This window comes from Panthera leo, chromosome D2, assembly GCF_018350215.1.
Source record: "Panthera leo isolate Ple1 chromosome D2, P.leo_Ple1_pat1.1, whole genome shotgun sequence".
NCBI classification, from domain to species: domain Eukaryota; kingdom Metazoa; phylum Chordata; class Mammalia; order Carnivora; family Felidae; genus Panthera; species Panthera leo.
The window spans coordinates 23,345,834-23,363,630 of record NC_056689.1 but is presented as its reverse complement, the minus strand read 5'-3'; the positions used below and the strand labels follow the sequence as shown (position 1 = coordinate 23,363,630).

The following is a 17,797-nucleotide window of genomic DNA, read 5'->3' as shown; positions in this document are numbered from 1 at the left end:
AAGACCAAAATGCTCAGCCTGGTCTGTTATGTTCTACCTAACTGGCCCCTGCTATACTCTTTCACCTCACCTCAACCTCAACCTCATGCCCTGGACCTTGTCAATTATGCTTCTGTCACCCAGGCTTTTTTTTTTTTTTTTATACCTATGATAAACCAAATTTGTCCCTGCTGCCGGGCCTTTGCACATGCAGTGCCCTATGTTTGGACTCCTCTTTTCCCAATTCCCTCTCACCTGATCAACTCATGTTCCTTCTTCACATGCCAGTTGAATCACCACTTCCTCTTCATGTATCACTTTGTTACCATACTCCTCTCCCTGGGAACTAGGTCAGGTCAAGGTTTTGTATTTATATGACTGACTACTTGATTAACTGTTTCTCATAAGATTTATAAGTTCCAGGGACAATATTTATCTTTTACTCACCATTGTATTTCCAGCTCCTAACACTAAGCCCGGCAGCTCAGGCATGAGTAAATCTTTGTTGACCAAGTAAATAGTGACTTTTGTTATCTGCCAGGAGAGGAGCGTGGCATACAAAGGAAGTCATAGACTTAAGAGCTCTGGGTTCAAATCCTAACTCAGTTTGTTAGGTGACCTGGGGCAAATTGACTGCCCTCTCTAAGCTTTAGTTTTCTCATCAGTAAAACAGGCGTACCTGTATTCACGTGCGGGTGTGTATGTCACTTGGGCACCCAGCAAATTCTCAACAAAGTAGACATCATCATCACCATTACCAATTATCATCATCATCACTGCTATTATCCAATTTGGCGACAACGGGGTGCAAAAAGTCCTGAGGCCACAGGACTCCTCAGGAAGAAGTAACAGATTGCTCACACCCAAAAGGAAACAGATAGTAACATTTTTTATTAAATATTACAGTGGATCAAAAAGTACAAAATATCTCTTGCCTGCTATGTGATTGGGAAACTATTGGCACGTAATACAGTATCAAAAGCAGTAATAAGTACAATTTGGAAAACATACAAAATTGAGTGTTTATAGTTTTGGCTCAGCATTCTTCTGGTAGTGTTTAAACTAATGCAAAGGTTACTCAATAACCTCTCCATTGGGAAACTATGTAATATCACTGGGCCATGTTGCTATATACAAATAATCACCTTACAGAGCATAGAGGTTACATAGCTGGAATCACCAAAAGTATACAATATTTACAACACAGGAAAGTTTAAAAAAGTATAAACAGCCAAGAGATTATGCTGCTATTTTCAGACATATTTCAACCATGGGGAGACAAGCAGAATATCAAATACATCAACAGCCAACACTGGAATTTAAGTGCTCAAGATACTCATTGCAATGGTGTGGGTCTCACTGGGGCAAACTTGTTCCCATTTCTCTTTAAATCTGGGACAAGAGTAAAACTGGACCAGATGGGACTTGGCTGACCACCACCAAATGTGACTTTGTGGGACAACAAGTGAAGAGAAAGAAATGGTTCTCTTTGAAGGCACACTACATAAAATATTTTTGTGGGATCACCTCGAAATTTCCATCAGACACACCAACACAGTGAAATACAGTACTTGAGAATTCATGCACCAGGTCAGAAAGTTGTAAAGTCAACATTGAGTTTTAATAAACCCTTCTGTATATGCCCTGATAAACAAGTGAACTTAAGAGCTTCTAGCTAGTAAATAAATAAGTCAGTCCTGTGGCAAATATTACAAGTTCCAATCACTTACTAGAAGAATACTTAATTCTGAATCTCAGTTGGGCTGGGGTTTTGTTGTTGTTGTTTTGTTTTGTTTTGTTTTCTCTCTCTTTTTTTAAGTTGCCAAATGTTAAACCAGAAGTTGCATGGCAAGGTTTCTTTCTTTCTTTTTTTTTTTTTTTTTAATATTATTTAGAATCTCCAAGTGTCCAGTAAATCACGGACTTAGTGCTATTTTGAATTGCAACATTTCTTGGAAGCCACACTCAGTAAATAGATTTATGACTCCACTGCCAATTAGATTCCACAGTTTCCTTTACTAAACTACCAATAACAATGCTTTGATTGCACAAAGAAAGGCTTGGGCAATTCCATTCAATAATAAGGCCCCTTGAACTCAAACAATGCAAACAAAGCCCTATTTAAGACTTTTTAAAATGTAGTTCTCAGCCAATGAAGAATTCAATGGTTTTTTTGAAAGATTTCCAAGATCTCTGTTCGGAGTTTTAAAACAAATAACACACTGCTTCTGTTGGGAATGTATACCCCCATCTCTCTTTATTTGTCCTGATGTTTTGCCGAGGGTATGAGCTTCCTCAGACAGAAACAGTGAGTCTCCTCTCGGAAGAGATGAGGAAAACAAAAGCTGGACTATGTTAACATTGTTTGAAAATGGTGTGATCGAATTCCAACATGATGAAACCAGACTGAAATCATTGTAGCAGGGAGAACAAATGCCCCATATTCCAAACGGATAGGTGAGCTCCACCAGGGACAGACAGCCCCCACTCCTTTGAGAAACAGACTCCTAGAGACCATGTGCTAGGGTCTAGCCCATGTTCTGCTGCAGAAACACTGGAGTTTCCTTTTTCTTCCATGGCCTCTGATTCTGTGACCATTCAATCTAGTGCAACTTGCTTATATGTGTCCTGGCTAGCAATTTGCCAGCTGGAATTGAGATTTTTTTCCCCCTCCATCTTGTGCAATAGCAGGATAATCTGCACTCACACATTTATAATCTATATTCTACTAGTCTATCTATGGTATATATATATATATATATATATATATATATATATATATATGTAAAATTCCACAGGAAGGTAAATAATTAATTGAAGCAAATGGAACTCTTAACACTAGATCTCTACATTCTTTTGTTTCCACCTTTGGATATTAAGTATGTTACATTGAATATTTGGCTTCATGTCATGGAGACGCTTCAATACAAATGTATGGCATGCATGGCTTTAAGAGCCGCAGTGTCCTTGTTTACCAGTTGTGGTTATTTTGCAGTCAAGTTACCTATTTAGAAGTTGAAAATTGTCATCAAAATTTTCATAGAATTAAATATCTCAGAGGTAAAGGACTGGTTAACTGTGGTTCTAATGTCTACTGGTAGTGTTGGGGGAGGGAAAGGTTGGCTGGGGAGTTCACCCAAGCAGTCTTATCAGCAGGGATGGGACTTGGAAAGAAAATCCACTCTGTATTGACTGACTTTTAACACACTTAGAAAATGCATCCACCTCGATGTTACATCCCAGCAGCGCATGGAATAAAGTGGCGAGAATGACCATACACATTCTCCACATCTTTTGACTGCTTGAACAACTTGGCCATTTCTTCCAACAGTAAAAGAAATCGTAAAGTGGACTGTCTTGCCAGGTGGTTAAAAACATGACACGACCCACCAGATGTGCGTGCATACTCACAAAACTAACGCCCCATAAACCCAAAGAAGAGGGCTTTCTTTTGAAATGGGTAATCCAGGATGCCAATTATCCCACAGAGATGTGGCCTGGGAGGCTCTTCTTGAGAACAAGAAACCAACTTGATGAAGGCCATGTGACTACCTATTATTACTCAAAAGACCGCGACCCAGGGAAGGTATCAGGTGCCCGGGCCTCCAGCTGCTCCTTTTCTTCCGGATAGTGGGGCTCCTTCTTCTTCCCCAACCCCCTTTCCCACACTGTTTAAAGGGATCGGTGCCAACACCAATGTAAATCATTTTGGCTTCTGTTCTAATTTCTGAAATTCCTAAAATATCTGCGCAGCCCACAAATATGTCCTCTAGACTCTTGTTGTTCAGCAGCTTGCTGCCAGTGAGGTTTTTGTTTTTATGATTCCTCTGGTATGTAGGACAGTTTCACAGCCTAGATAAGGTAAGGACAATGCTCGATATTTTCACATAACCCAATACTTCAAAGCAAAGCATTTGGCCGGGTAAGCAGTGTATAAGCTCTTTCGACTATGCCATTTATGAGGAACAAAATCCTTAAGTTGCGGATCTGCAAAGGAACATTCTTTGCACTATTGTGTGCTCAACTGTTTCTTTTTCATTTGTTCCACTAGAATCAGTTGCTTCAATTTGTAAACAATAACTTTACCACCCAAAGCTGCTCAAAATGGTAAGATGTGGAAAAATTACAAACACACATCAACAACTAGGACAGTCAGTCAGCCTTTAAAAAACAAAACAAAACAAAACAAAATAAAACAAAACAAAAGACCTGCAAACAAAAGCGATACTGTTAAAAAAAAAAAAAAAAAAAGGACAAGAAGGAACCGGGAGAAAATGGAACTACCTGTATATAAATTAGGTGAGCAAACAGTGATACGGGTAGTTTTAAGAAGCAAATATATACAGTCATTTTAACAGTGTTTACTTCTCTGGATTGTTTAATAGTGTCAAAATGAAAGATCTACTGAAGTTTCACTATACATTGCATTGATTGAACCTTGGAGAGTTTTGTGGGAAGAGGGGCATCCCTTGGCAAATGTTTGCCAGTCTTCCTTGCCCCTTCCTTTGAAATGCCTGCCCCTTCCCCCTTTTTTCTTTTCTTTTTTTTGTTTTCTTTTTTTCTTTCTTTTTTTTTTTTTTTCCCCCAAATTGTTCCTGACCATCCTCAAGACGGGGTCCTCTAAATTCTTCCTGGATACACAAAAATCCCTTCACAAGACCCACATGCAAAGGGAACCATCTAGGCGCCAGGGCATCTGGGTTGGAAGGGGCTGGAGACCGACTAGCCAAGGCTGGAGTCGTCCCAGGAAAAATCAGGTATGTTCACCTCCCTTCTCGGCATGTTCAGCCCCTTTGGCTGGGACTGATCTTACCCCCGGATTAGAAGAAATACTGACTTCTAATTCTATAAGCCATCACCCCCAGGGTAAGGAGTGCAGCTCTGGGCTTACAGTTTTGTACTGGGGTGTACGGACGACAGCTGAGAAGACGGAAAGGCAGCTTGAGGATTTATAGCAGCTAGAGGGTAAATGCTGTTGTGCAAAAGGTCCCCGTACGAACTTCCTACAGGTGTGGCCGCAGCCAAGTGTCTGTAAAGCTGCTGAGAATTTGTTGGCGACGTGAAGATTCCTCTCTGCATCACAAGTGAGTGGAAAGCCAGGGGCTGCATGAGTGGAGAAAGCACGGTCTGGTTTTTCAAGTACTGCAGAGAATGGGAATAGCCGGCCGGGAGCCTGGAGTTGAGGCCCGAGCCACACAGGCTCCCGGAATACAAACCTGGGAAGATGGGGGACGAGAGCGGAAGCTTGTGGCCCTCCGATGGGCCCCCCGAGTGCGCGCTGTGTGCCGCCTTGCCGCCTTCGCTCTCCGGCTCCGAGGCCTTCTCCTTCGCACAGGCCTCCTTGGATGGGTCCAGGGGCGACACCGCCCGCGCCTTCTTCCCGGCAATCACGAGGTCCAAGTCCTCTAGGCTGCGCTTTATGGGGCGCGCGGCGCCAATGTTCTGGGGGCTCGATTTCCGGTGCAGGACGGGGTGGACCATGCCCTCGATCTTCCTGAAGTTCTCCAATCTCACGTGGTGAGGTTTTCCCGACCTGGAGAGCGATTCGGGGTACTTTTTAGGGGCCGACATGGTCATGGGCGATACCCGGCAGGCTTTGGGGTGGCAGTCTCGCCCCTGGCTGTTGAGGACCTGGAAGTGGGGGGCGCCCTTGCTCTCCTGGGGCCCTGGGGCCGAGTGCGCCAGGCCCAGGACCTTGCCCGTGGGCTTGTGCAGGTTCTTGGGAAGGCTCAGGTCCGTCGGCTGATCATCCGTGGGCGCTTCGGCCGTGGCCGGCTTTTTGTCTTGCAGATGTAGCGACGCGAGATAATTCCCGTGGAGCTTGTCTTGGTGTTTGTGGGAAGGGAAAGAGCTGTTTTCTGATTCCCTGTACATGTCCCTGCAAGGGTACTTGGCTGTCTGCTCGTTGTGAAGATGGTGTTCAGTGTGTCTGTAGAGGCTGTGGAGATGAGGAGAGGAGTAGAAGTCAGCCAGGAAGCTAGGCATGTGGGAGTGAGGGAGCGCCCTTTTCTCCAGAAGCTTCTCCTTGCCCTCCTGAATTTCTTGCTTCAGGACGTAGGAGTCAGCAAGGGGGCTAAGGTGATGCTTGGAGAGACTGCAGCGGTAGGGATCTGATCGACCCAGCTTGTCATGCTTAAAGATGTCACTGATGCTCTTTCTGTCCTCCGAGGGCTTGCTTCTGAAACTCTGCACGTGCTGAATCACTGACGGCCGGCTAACAGCCATGTGGTCGGTACTCTGGCCATGGTGGGCCTGGGACAAACCCGAACACAGGTCATCCCTGGCAATGAGTTTCTTTTTGCTGATCAAAGGGGGTGGGGAGCCATAGGGGTAGCTGCCGGAGAGGCTGGCCCCACTGACTTGGGACAAAAGTTTCTTCTTGGCCAGTGGGGACATGATGCCTGGGTTGCCCCTTGAGTAGAGCAGAGGGGTGTAATTGAGCCCGTGGTTCTCATTCATGGGCCCAGTCAGGTCTTTGTCTTTGAACATGTCAAATGACTGAACCACGAGGACCTTCGGGGTCTGCTTTAGGGCATTGTGGATGTCATCGCTGCCCAGCTGGTCCACCTTCACGGTGCAGTTGGCAATGTAATCCGCCATTGCGGGTAGCTTGTCATCCTCTATCTCATTCTGGTTTGCCAGGGGTGGCTGCGTGGTGGGGAAGCCAGGGAAGGGCGCTTCTTGGAGGTCATTTTCAGGGCTCTCTGTAAAACAGCAGGGCTGGGGTTCTTGTTTCGAGTCCACAAGAGCGCTGGGAGAGGTGAGTGGCTGTTTGCCGGCCCCGGGGACAGGGGCTGGACCCCTTTCGGGGGCCGGAGGGGCACTCGGGAGTGGAGGAGGAGGCCCCTTCTCTCCCACCTCTTCCACCACCTTCTCACTGTCGGCACCTTGATCTATGTCATTGTCCTTTTCTGGGTCTGCCCTAGACCCCAGGGGCCTCGCTGCAAAATCCTGGTACCCTTCCATTTTTTTCTTCACATCTGCTGCCGGGAGAGGCTCCGTGATGCTCTTCTGATTTAAAGTCTCTTGTTCCTTCTCTGGCTCTGATGAGACCTGATAAAATATTTCAAAAGACAGTCAGAAGGAAGCCAAATGCGTTGACACATTTTGCTATGAAACAAAATATTACACGCAGCAGTTTTTCTTGAAAACAGGCTTGTCAATCAGCTCAGGGAGTTTCTGTAAAGCTTTATTCTGCCCCCCACCCATCACAGCTCTAAACAAAGAAATCTAAATTACAGAAACATGAGGGTAGATAGGCGCTCTAGTCCCTTGTGTGACACCTATCAAATAGCAAAGTGTATACGATCTTATCATTCCTTGATTCTAATATATAGGTTAATTCTGAGGTGTTTTTTTTTGTCAGATCAGTCAATTATCCAAATGGGTTTTAAATTACATGCTGCGCTTTATGACACTTTGGAGAAAGATTTTTTTTTTTGAAAGCATCTCTCTTTCAAAAACCAACCAACCCCATATCAACAACAGGCAACAAACTTCCTAGAACCCCTTGCCTTTCTTTGAGACAGCAAATCTCATCCTAATGTGTTCAGTATGATGCCTAAAATTAGCAATGCTTAAGTGTTAATTTCTACTCTGTGCCATATGACATGCAGATAATGCTAAAATATTAAAAAATTATGCGGATGCAACACCAGCCTGTCTACCTGAGGGACAGAGGACTCAAAGTCCTTCTAGGCTGCAGCAAACTATATTTCTATTAAAGCTGAAAATGAAGTTATCAAAATTCAGGCAGTGAGCACCACCACAAATGCAGCTTTTCTGTTCACTGAAATACATTGTGGTCAATGAGATGGGTGTGCGCTTTATGTGTCCCTATTGACAGAAGTTGTGGGCACAATTTGACCCATTCATTGCATTATGTAGCTGTGCAAAGTTTGACCTTAGAAGGTCATTTTAACTTTCCATCTGTGACCCAGCTGGCTGACAAGCCCTTTCAAAACTGTCACTCTGCCCTGACGTGTCTAAGAGGAGAACAGTCACAAAACAGTTGTATTGAGCTGGTCTTTTTTCCAACCCCTGCCCACCCCCCCCCCCCATCATCTCATCCCTTGAATGTTGTTCCTCTTTGTTAAGAAAAGAAGTATCAACCACATTAACATCTTCGGGTAAGACTGAGGATGCTGGTGTAGGGGTGCACAGAAAAAATATTTTAAAGAAATCAAACCCTTTCAGAGGTATTTCTCCTTAAATCTACTTGAAGATAACTCTGTCTTTTAGGGACGTGTAAGACCTAATAGCTTTTGCTTCTCTTCTCTTTCTTTCTTTCTTTCTTTTTTTTTTTTTTTTTGTACTAATAGTTGCCTTTTCCAGTACAAATATCATTACTTGTTCTACATTAACAATCATCATTGGTCCCCTGAGCTTATACATTACATGAAAATACAGAAAAATGAGTACAGCAAGGGAAAAAGGCAAATTGCATTTAAATGTCAGTTTCTGATGGGGCTGTGGTTTGAAGTAAAGCTACAGGGGATACTCAATCTCACTGAAGTTTCTGGGACCTAGGTCTTCGGTTACATGGAGTTTTATGGTTTTGTTTGTAAAACAGGTTTAGAGGGTCTCTGGAAGCTAGGCAGAAAAAAGTAAAGGACCGTTTTTCCTGGGATGGCATTTTATGATCTGCCTTGATGTGTTAAATGGTACCTTCCCACCATGCCATTTGCAATCCAATTACCTGAAGATAGTGGGTCTGACTGGAAGGGCTTTATAAGCCCTCCTGTCTCCATTGAGTTCACTGCTTCATATTGAAAACATCAAGAAAAACAACAATAAAATCCAAACTCCAAACACACAGTCACCGAGGAGAAATATACCTGGCCAAACACATGGGTCTGTGTTGGAGGTGGGCAGCAGTGCTTACTCTAAGGTCAGCCTCGGAGAGGGTATGAGAGTCCAGGTAGTTCAGATGACCTGACCATGATAACCTCTGATACTCCAACATTACAGTGCCTTGAGGCACTGGGGCCTAGGAGAAACAGGGAGCCTGAAGGCCTTAAGAATTTCTGTGATCTGGAGGGAGTCAGGCTCTATGCTTGGCAACAATCATTCCCCAAGCTGAGGGGCTTCAGGGCAGCGGGCTGAGGACTCCGCCCCCACCTCACAAAACAACCATTTCAAACTTCATCCCCAAAGTGGAGCCACTCAAAGGTCAGCTGGCCCCATGGCCTCAGTTTGTCCTCTGGTGCTTTGGCGATGCTGTACATATGGTATCTAATAGAACTCACTGATCCAAAACCCTATAATAAATCACCAGGCCAACGGGATAAAGGAAGAATGGAATGTCAGCCTTAACTTGGAATTTCCTTGCTTTTGGCCATTTATGTTGCAAGCTTGCAGATGTTTAGAAATCTCTGCATCATTCCCCCACCCCACCCCCCATTTTTTTAATTACTAAAGCTTAGAATAATTACGAAACAAAAATAAAAAATAAATCTTTTCTTGGTATTAATAATCTCTTCTTACACAGGAGTCAGTTGGGTACGTTAATTTCTAGTTAGGAGGTTGGTGTGGTGTGTGTGTGTGTGTGTGTGTGTGTGTGTGTGTGTGTGTGTTTTAAGCCAGTGTTTAATTAGGGAGTCTCTTATGTGTTCATTATAAACCTGATTTTTAGGGGGTGTTTAATATCAGCACCAAAATTCCCTTTGGGGTTGAATCCTAGAACATGCTGTCTCCAAATGTGGCTGCTAATTTTTTTTTTTTTTATGGGCAGCAGGGTTTTTTATTATTCATGTTGAAACAGAGCCCAGATCAGCCTCCATGACTGGATGTATGCTGACAGTAATGGCTTCTACCAAAGGGCTGTTGGGGGCTGTGGGTAGCTGGGGCTTGTTTTAAAAGGTTCAGAAACTACCTGTTAACATGAGAGATAATAATGGTTTCAGAGGAACAATTTCAAAATTCTCCTACAAATAGTATATACTTAAGGTGTTTCTAAACTGGTTTCAACCCAAGGCTCATGCACAGAAGTCAATTATGGGAGGCAAACAAATCTCTGAGTTTTTAGGGAAGTCCTGTGGAGACATGGCATATATCATTTCTACATCCCAAATGTGCTAGAACCCACAAAGTGTGCTTTAGAGTCAGACCAACTCCTCAGATAGGCTGGCTGTGAAATGACAAAGAAGCCACATCACATAGGAGTCTCTTTGCTTCCCAGAGCTGAAGCCCTGACTCCTTCTATCTCAAAGTCAGCATTTGCTATCAGTTTTATACAGGATGTTCTCATCTTTCTAGATCCTGTTATTGGTCCATCCAGTTAATACCACGCACTGCCTTCCAGCTCCTGGGCAAACCAACAGATCCACTCTATGGGGACCCGTGGAGCTGAGATGATGTGAATTCTTAGTCTAGGGCTGTGGGTATTCAGGGACACGGCTCTGGATGCAGGGTTCCAGAAGACACAGGACAGGATGTGTCTCACAGAGGTATTTCTGTGGAGGACAGCAACTCACCTCTGATGATTCCTGGGGCTTTGGGGCATTCTCTTTTTCTTTCTTGCTCTTAGGGATTTCATGTTTGATGCGTTTGGTTCCTGATACTTTTGTTTTATTCTCATTTTCCTGTGAACTGTTCTCCTGTTTCCGAGGTTTGATTGGAGGCAGGGGTTTATCTTCCTCTCCTTTAATAAACCTTTCATATGGTAGGATTAATCTGGAAGGATATCAGAAGAGATGATCAATCTTGGGAGGCAATTCCAGGTAGCATTGATGCTACTGGGGTTTAGTTTCTTTTCTCAATATAAGCAATTTATTGAAGGACCTCATCTCCAATGACACCTGTGCATTTCTAGAAACTTACTCCACACTTCCAGGGTCTACTTCCTTGGTCAAAACCAGCACCTGGTAACTTACATACTTCCTTGCAAGACATCTTTCTGGTTTTATGAATCTATATACCAAAGATACCAATGGAAGCGTCCAAAGTTAACGTCATTATCACAGCTCATGGAACCTGGCTAAGTGCCAAAAATATTATCACAGCAATGAAAGCAAGACTAATGACAGCTGGCATTCATTTATTGCTCTGCCAACTATTATTTATTGAGCACCTACTATGTGCGTAAGTGCTCAAAGCACTGAGATATAGCAGTGAACAAAGCATTCAAAGCCCCTGACTTCTTCATGAACATGATAGTCTAAGTATGCACTAGTATGTGTCAGGTAATGTTCTAAATGCATTATATAGATTATTTCATGTTATCTCCACAATATCTTCCTGGAGTGTTACTGTAATTGTTATTATTATGATATTACTGCTATTACTATGATATTACTACTATTACTAGTACTATGATTACTATTCCTTTTTGAGAGATGAGGCAAGCGAGGCCCCAGAAAGGTTAAATAATTTGCTTAAGCATTACACCATTTGTTAGAGATGGAATTTGCACCTAGTTCTGCCTGTCTCCAAAGTTTATATTTTCATTCATGTTAAAATATAGAGCAGACACTTAAGATAAAGAGGTTAATGGGAGGCAAGCTCAGTGTAGCTGAGAGACAGCTGTCTTCTCCCGAGTTCTGAGGTGGGTGGGTGACTCCCACCCGTTTTGGGGTGCCAAACAAAAGACAGCCCCAGTGAGGAGGGCGGACAGACCACTCAAGCCACAAAAATCAGAGGGCTGAAAAATTCAAGCATTTTAATTATATAACTTTTCAAACAAAGTACATAAAATTGTTCTAAAAAGAGAAACATCAAACAGCTCTAGTTTTAATCTGTTTTCCCTTTGCGACATAGCTCTTGATCTGAAAGGGAAAAATAGCTGATGTAATTAAAAGGGATGGATTGCATTACAATCTCAGTTTCAACTGCAGTGATTAAAGTTTTTATAATGCATTTGGTATGATTAATGACTCACTGTGGGATTAATACAAGACTCAGCCTTAAAAATATGAACTTTAATACGGCAAACATAATTTGTTTTAAATAAGACAAGTTGACTCAATGAAGAAAATGTACTTGGCTTATAAACAACATAAATCTGTTCAAATATTGGGAACTCTAATTATTTTTAAACTAAGACTTCCAGGCAAAAACTTCTTTGGTTTGGATATTTGTTAGCTATCCTACAATCGGCTTCTAACCAGGCAATTTGGATCTCAGCTACTTCAACACACACAACTGTTCAGGTTTGCGAGTACAGACGTGGGGGCTTTTGTGATAATAGTTCGATGTTTAATAAAATACCAAGGAAATTACGGGAAAATGAAATCCCGATTTACAGCATATTAGAAACAAAATTCATTTACTGAGCATGCTCAGACAAGGTATGTGCAAGGAGGCGTGAATAATAGTTTCGAGTCCTCTGTCTGGCAGTGGGCCAGCCATGAAGATCAACACAGCCCGTGGGGAATAGTTATCTTCAGATCCCATTACAAACTGAGTTTAAACATGTTACAGCTGCTAAAACTGGAAACTGTTCTCTCGATGTAGACTTACTAAAATAATATATGGTTGCCAAATACCTGACTCCCACTGTAATATTACAGTTAATGTTTATATAATAAAAAGCATAACTAAGCAGAAGAGAGAAAAAAGCAATCTTGTTCATACTTGAATTTATCCCGTCTCATCTGTAAAGTCCCCAACATTACCCCGATTCCTTTTATCTGCGTGGTCCTGCCAGGGACTTGATCCCCCTTTAACATCGGCAGGTTGGGGATTTTTGTCTGGGGAGTGAAATGCATTGAATATTTTAAACGGGGGGAAAAACATTTTAAATAGACTTTAATGAAAACATATTTTTATTGTTGGGATGGATAGGTTTGTTTTACTTTTGTTTGGTTGCCATGGGAACCCAAGTAGCATTGAAGTCTGGGTATTCCAATGGTTGCTGTTTGTTGGGACCCCCTTGCCTTCAGCTTCATTCTGTAATCGCGACGGTGACACGTGGAGGAACCCTCTTCACCGTGAAGCATGACAGTGTTACCTCTGAGTGTAGGGAGAGGGTGACAGAAGGCAGAGAACTGGGTTGGAGGCACACCCAACGTGGACCCCTCCCCTCAGGCTCTCACAGGCCCGGGCCACCCAGGCCCTTTAGCTGGGTGCCTTTAGGAGACTTTAATTTCCTTAGACAATTCTGCAGATTCAAGAAGCAGGGCAACATTTCCATTTCATTTTTTGCTTTCATTTTTTTTTTCCTTTTCTTTCTTTTTTTTTTTTTTTTTTTTCGTCTTCACTCAACTCAGCAGCTGGCTGGCCGACAGCAGTAAAAAATACATTTCACTTTGCTGGTCAAAGGCCTAAAGCCAGAAGCAGGAAATCTGGAATTAAATGTTTCTTGTATCTGGAAAGAGGCATGACTAAGGTAAAACTGAATCCAAACACAAGCTTTGCTTGTTCAAGGCTTCCAGAGGGAGAGAATATGTGAGTGAGTGAGTGAGTGTGTGTGTGTGTGTAAAGGTCAATTGAGTGGTTTTTTTTCCTCCTTCTAAATCACTGAAAGATAATTATAGTGGCTCAGGGAAAAAAAGGTTCCCAAAATAAAACAAGAAAGGCAGCAGCTAAAAGGAAACAAGTAGAAATATGGCCAGCTAAGCCCCAAAGAACAGGGCACGATCTCACACAGCACACAAACAATCACTGTTCATATAGTGATTTCCGTTTGGTGCGATTTTCACTGAATGTTTTTTCAGTTATCCTGTCATGGTACAACACAATTACCCCACAGGATATGATCTTATCATCTGATTATTAGAAGTTTTTACAGTACAAAAAGACGAAAGCTATTATAGGCTTTGGAACATTTTAAACGTTTAGGGTAAATGCAATACCATTAAAAACAGGTTAGCCAATATTAAGGTCAACGTTACCCAATGCAGGAAGCTGAGTAGGCTTGTTGTGTATAAAGAATCTAGTATAATGCAACATGCCTGTGCCTTGCGGATGATTATTCCTCAAATATTTGTAGTACAACAAAGATTTAATCAGTCTCTAAACTATACAGCTAAAAGCAAAAATGCACCCTAGCCCCTGAGAACTCATTACACAGCCCATCTTCAATGGGCTGCAACTCTAAGAATGTGGGTTGGGTTTTAGGTGGGTGGAAGTAATGGGGAAGAGAAGCAATATATTCATTAGAAAATCCAGAGAGATTTTTACCCCTGATCTACATCTACTCTGGGAATTGAAAGCTTGGCAGATAAATGGGCCTTTATTATTATCCAGATTTCACATTTCAGATTAGCAAAATGCTTATTTACGATGCCATTAATGGATCTGAAATAGGTAAGCCATCATGTATTAAAAAATAACATCTTTCCATAGGCATAAGATTTGTAGCAGCATGAGATTTTATTTTTCCCTAGGAATAATACAAGAATAACATTTTCCACCCCACAGCAGAAACAGTAGGGGAGCCTTTTGCTATCACCAAGATTCTTATTAAATTCAGTCACTGTGAAAGCAAGATTTTTTTTCTCCTTCTCCTTCTTCATCTTTTTTTTTTTAAATAAAGACGACTTAAAATCAACCCAAGTTAAAATTAACAAATCAATAGCATTATAACCTTGATTTATTAGCATCTGAGCCACTAAATTATCATCATACAAGAAATTGCTGGTTTGAAAAGATTTCGGCTTTGTTAAATCTCAAGTTAAATAATGGTGCTCAGTATACTAGGTTTTTAGATCTGCCTCATCTGATATTATGAAAAATTCAATACATTTCCCTACAGCAGAAGTCAGGGGTCAGCAAATCTATTACTGTAATGTAAGTAATCTGGCAACCTGCCAGCTCTTTCTCTCTTTTATTATTTTTTTAAACACCAAGGCAGATAATTTTATATTTACAAATTCTAAAATCCTCCAGGGTCCTGCCTCTCTTTCTTAACAAAAACCAGCAGCCTCACATTCAAGAAATGTATATCGCCACATGTCCTCATCATTTGCATTTCATACAAAAGAAGAAAAGACTTCATCTTTATTAGGCAGCGCTGTCCCCCTCCCTTCCCCATACTCAGACGGAAAATAATGTCAAATCTCTTTTGAACGAGTAACCACTAATAATCTTCTGTATTGATTAATGCTTGCGTGGAATGACTGAACTTTGGGGCCAAAAACATTGAGCAAACAGTGCTTAAGAGGAAAAATGAGAATCCATCTATTTATAGAGCTCTGCAAAATGATAGTATAATACTGTCTAGAACTGACTCAATTTGGAGTGGGGGAAAGAAGTAGGTAATTTATAGGGTTGTAATTGATCCTCAAACTCACCCTCGTCACTTTATAGACACTGTTATGGCATCAAACCTGTGAAAAACTCTAGGCCCAAAGATCTGCTGGTGCCCCTGGAACAGAATACCTTAGGGTCAGAGGGAAATAAAGCTGGTGTGCATGTAAGGGCCAAAATGTTCCTACTATACTTGCAGTATTAGGCTTTTACATGGCGGTAGAAAAGAAATGACATATTGGTTCCGCTGGGGCTTCGGATCTGATCTGATCCCAAATGAAGTCATTATACCTCTAAGTTGATTCCAGGGTTGATAAATTCTAAGGCTTGGCCAGACATTTCCCTTCTCAGCCAGAAATTGAAAATATAACTTCACTGTGAAGTGTGGGAAGCAATCTTTCACCAAATATGGAGCCAATAGAAGGTATATTTTTCTTTTTTGAAGATGATGTATGCACCCTTATTAAGGTTCCAAGAAGACTAGAAAGTTTCTAATCTCACATACTGTCCACCTCTCAGGGTTCCAGACCACAACCATAAAAATGGCAGAAGGGCGTTTGGGTGATTGGTACCAAAACAAAAGTCAAAGACACAAATGTGCTATGTCAGCGTACACAGAAGTGGGATGTTTCCTCAGTGGGCACAACACTCACTGAGTACAACAGAAACTTTGTTCCTGTTCTCTTAAAAACCAAGCTCCATCTGAGAAAGATGTGGGCCCTGGGTAAAAATCTCCTCTATTTTATGGTGTGTTTCTGGAAAGCAGAAAAAATAGCGTGCAGAGTGTGAGGAGCAAAATGTCAGTAACCAAGAGAGCTGAGAAAGAGGTCTCCAGCACCCTCCTAAAACAGATGAGGAGGTGAACTAAAGGCTTTGAGCATTGAACCATGGAGACAGAGGCCATGCTGACCTGTAGGCCATGGAGAATGGTGAATGGCAGGACTCATGTGAGCTAAGAAAACCACGGGAGAATGCAGCATGGGTTCTATATGGAAGACTTAGCTTGACCGTGAGGTCACCAAGGGTAAATTGAATGGAGTGCTTTAATAAGGAAGTGGGTATAAATAGCATCATTTGTATTCTATGTAAGATACCCAAAAGCCATGTGGCCCATTATATCAACAACAATATATGGCCACTTGTCATCAGAAAAGGTCTTTCTTGGGAAAATTACCTGCCTAACAGGGCTTCATTGCCTACTCTAGAGACAACAGAAGATGAACAAGAAACTTTTTTGAAGGCATTAATACCGTCCATTTGCCCCTGGAAGTGGTGGGAGAGTTGTTTCCTAGGCCCATTAATGACTCTGACACCTTCTTCTGTGGTCCTGGAGTGCCTGTAACCCTAACTAAGTAAAAAAAGAAAAGCAAGGTACATGAAGCCTGGGCCAAGCAAGATGGTGGCTTGACTCCTATAAAGGATTGTCAATGTGAGAGAGGTTGCTCAGGGATGACAGGCCCGCTGAACTGCAGTTACATTGGTCTGTGGGGGCCTGAGGTGGGAGGATGGGGATAGAAACTTCTGGTTATTCTTATATATTGATTAGGCATTCCAATATTAATAACAGGGACCATGTATTAAATGCCTATTAATAGGAGGTATTTGTATACCTTAAGTTCAACTATTACAAAAAGAAGTATATATAGGTACATTATTTTACCCTCATTTTTATGGATGAGGAAATGGAGGTTCAGAGTGAAATTATTAAATGACTAGTCAAAGGCATGCAGCTATTAAGTGCTAAAATTTGAGTTCAAACACAGATCTGTTTGCCTCTCTGAGCTGCCTTCATATCAGCAGGGTAACTGCACTATTATACCTTGTCTGAGAAGCACTGACACTCAGGAGATACTGAACTGATCACCCCTGGGTTAGGAGAATTCTAAGCACTTAAGGTACTAAAAAAATCAGAGTGAGCATTCTCTTTTTCTCAGACGTAACAGACCTATAAAATACACCCATGGCCATTCCACAAGGAGTCAACCCATTAGAACAGCCCTATGGCTTGGGCACTGGGCACAATGCTCCTTTTTCTAAAATACCATGACTCTTGAAAAGGTGGTGACCCTACGTGGATGAGGCCCAGCTTGATGTTGGATGGTAAGAGAAACTCAGGAATCGTATCCCTTCATGAATTCCAGCCTGGGGCACTTAATCTTACCATGTTTGAGGTTCTCATGGCCTCCCCAGTTAGAATGAAAGCTCCTCAGGGGCTTTGCTTCTATGATGCCTCCTTGCCTCTTCTAAGAGGGTCTAGACTGATGTTATCCCCATGTCTTTCACACTAAAGAAAGTTGGAATGGACTTAAGGCTGACTTTATGCCCTGGGATTAAAGTACATTCTCACAACAGAGGGCATAGACCATAAATAGCACCCAGCCCTCCACAATGTCAGCCAGCAAAGATGGAGGCAATCATTCTTCTCAATGAAAAAACAATGACTAACTCAGAATCAAGTTGCATGGATCCATTTCAAGGGCAGATGAACATTATTTCAAGAGTAACAGACAAATATAACTACAGTGTTTTCAACATAATGAGCACCCCACAAATGAAGGCAGACAGTGTCCATTATGTGAAGACAGGCAAACAACTACTGCATTTAGGTCTCATCTACGTGAGACACCAT

At 42.2% G+C, this 17,797-nt stretch overlaps 1 protein-coding gene across 13 annotated transcripts in view; it reads right to left on the bottom strand.

Annotated features, from left to right (window-relative positions):
- The window catches only part of ARID5B (AT-rich interaction domain 5B), a 219,077-nt gene that overhangs the window by 37,839 nt on the left and 163,441 nt on the right, over positions 1-17,797 (bottom strand). For 9 of the 13 annotated variants that reach the window (XR_006194832.1, XR_006194830.1, XR_006194831.1 and 6 more), the window contains exons 9-10: positions 10,455-10,653; positions 5,196-7,032 (exon numbers count right to left, since the gene is read on the bottom strand). Coding sequence is in view for 5 of the 13 variants with exons in the window: in XM_042909188.1 (XP_042765122.1) it covers positions 5,196-7,032; positions 10,455-10,653 (2,036 nt within the window). In the remaining 8 variants the exon portion in view is untranslated. Of the gene's footprint in view, positions 1-851; positions 7,033-10,454; positions 10,654-17,797 lie in introns of those variants that run through there. The other 4 variants (XM_042909186.1, XM_042909187.1, XM_042909189.1 and 1 more) reach the window with 1 other exon arrangement.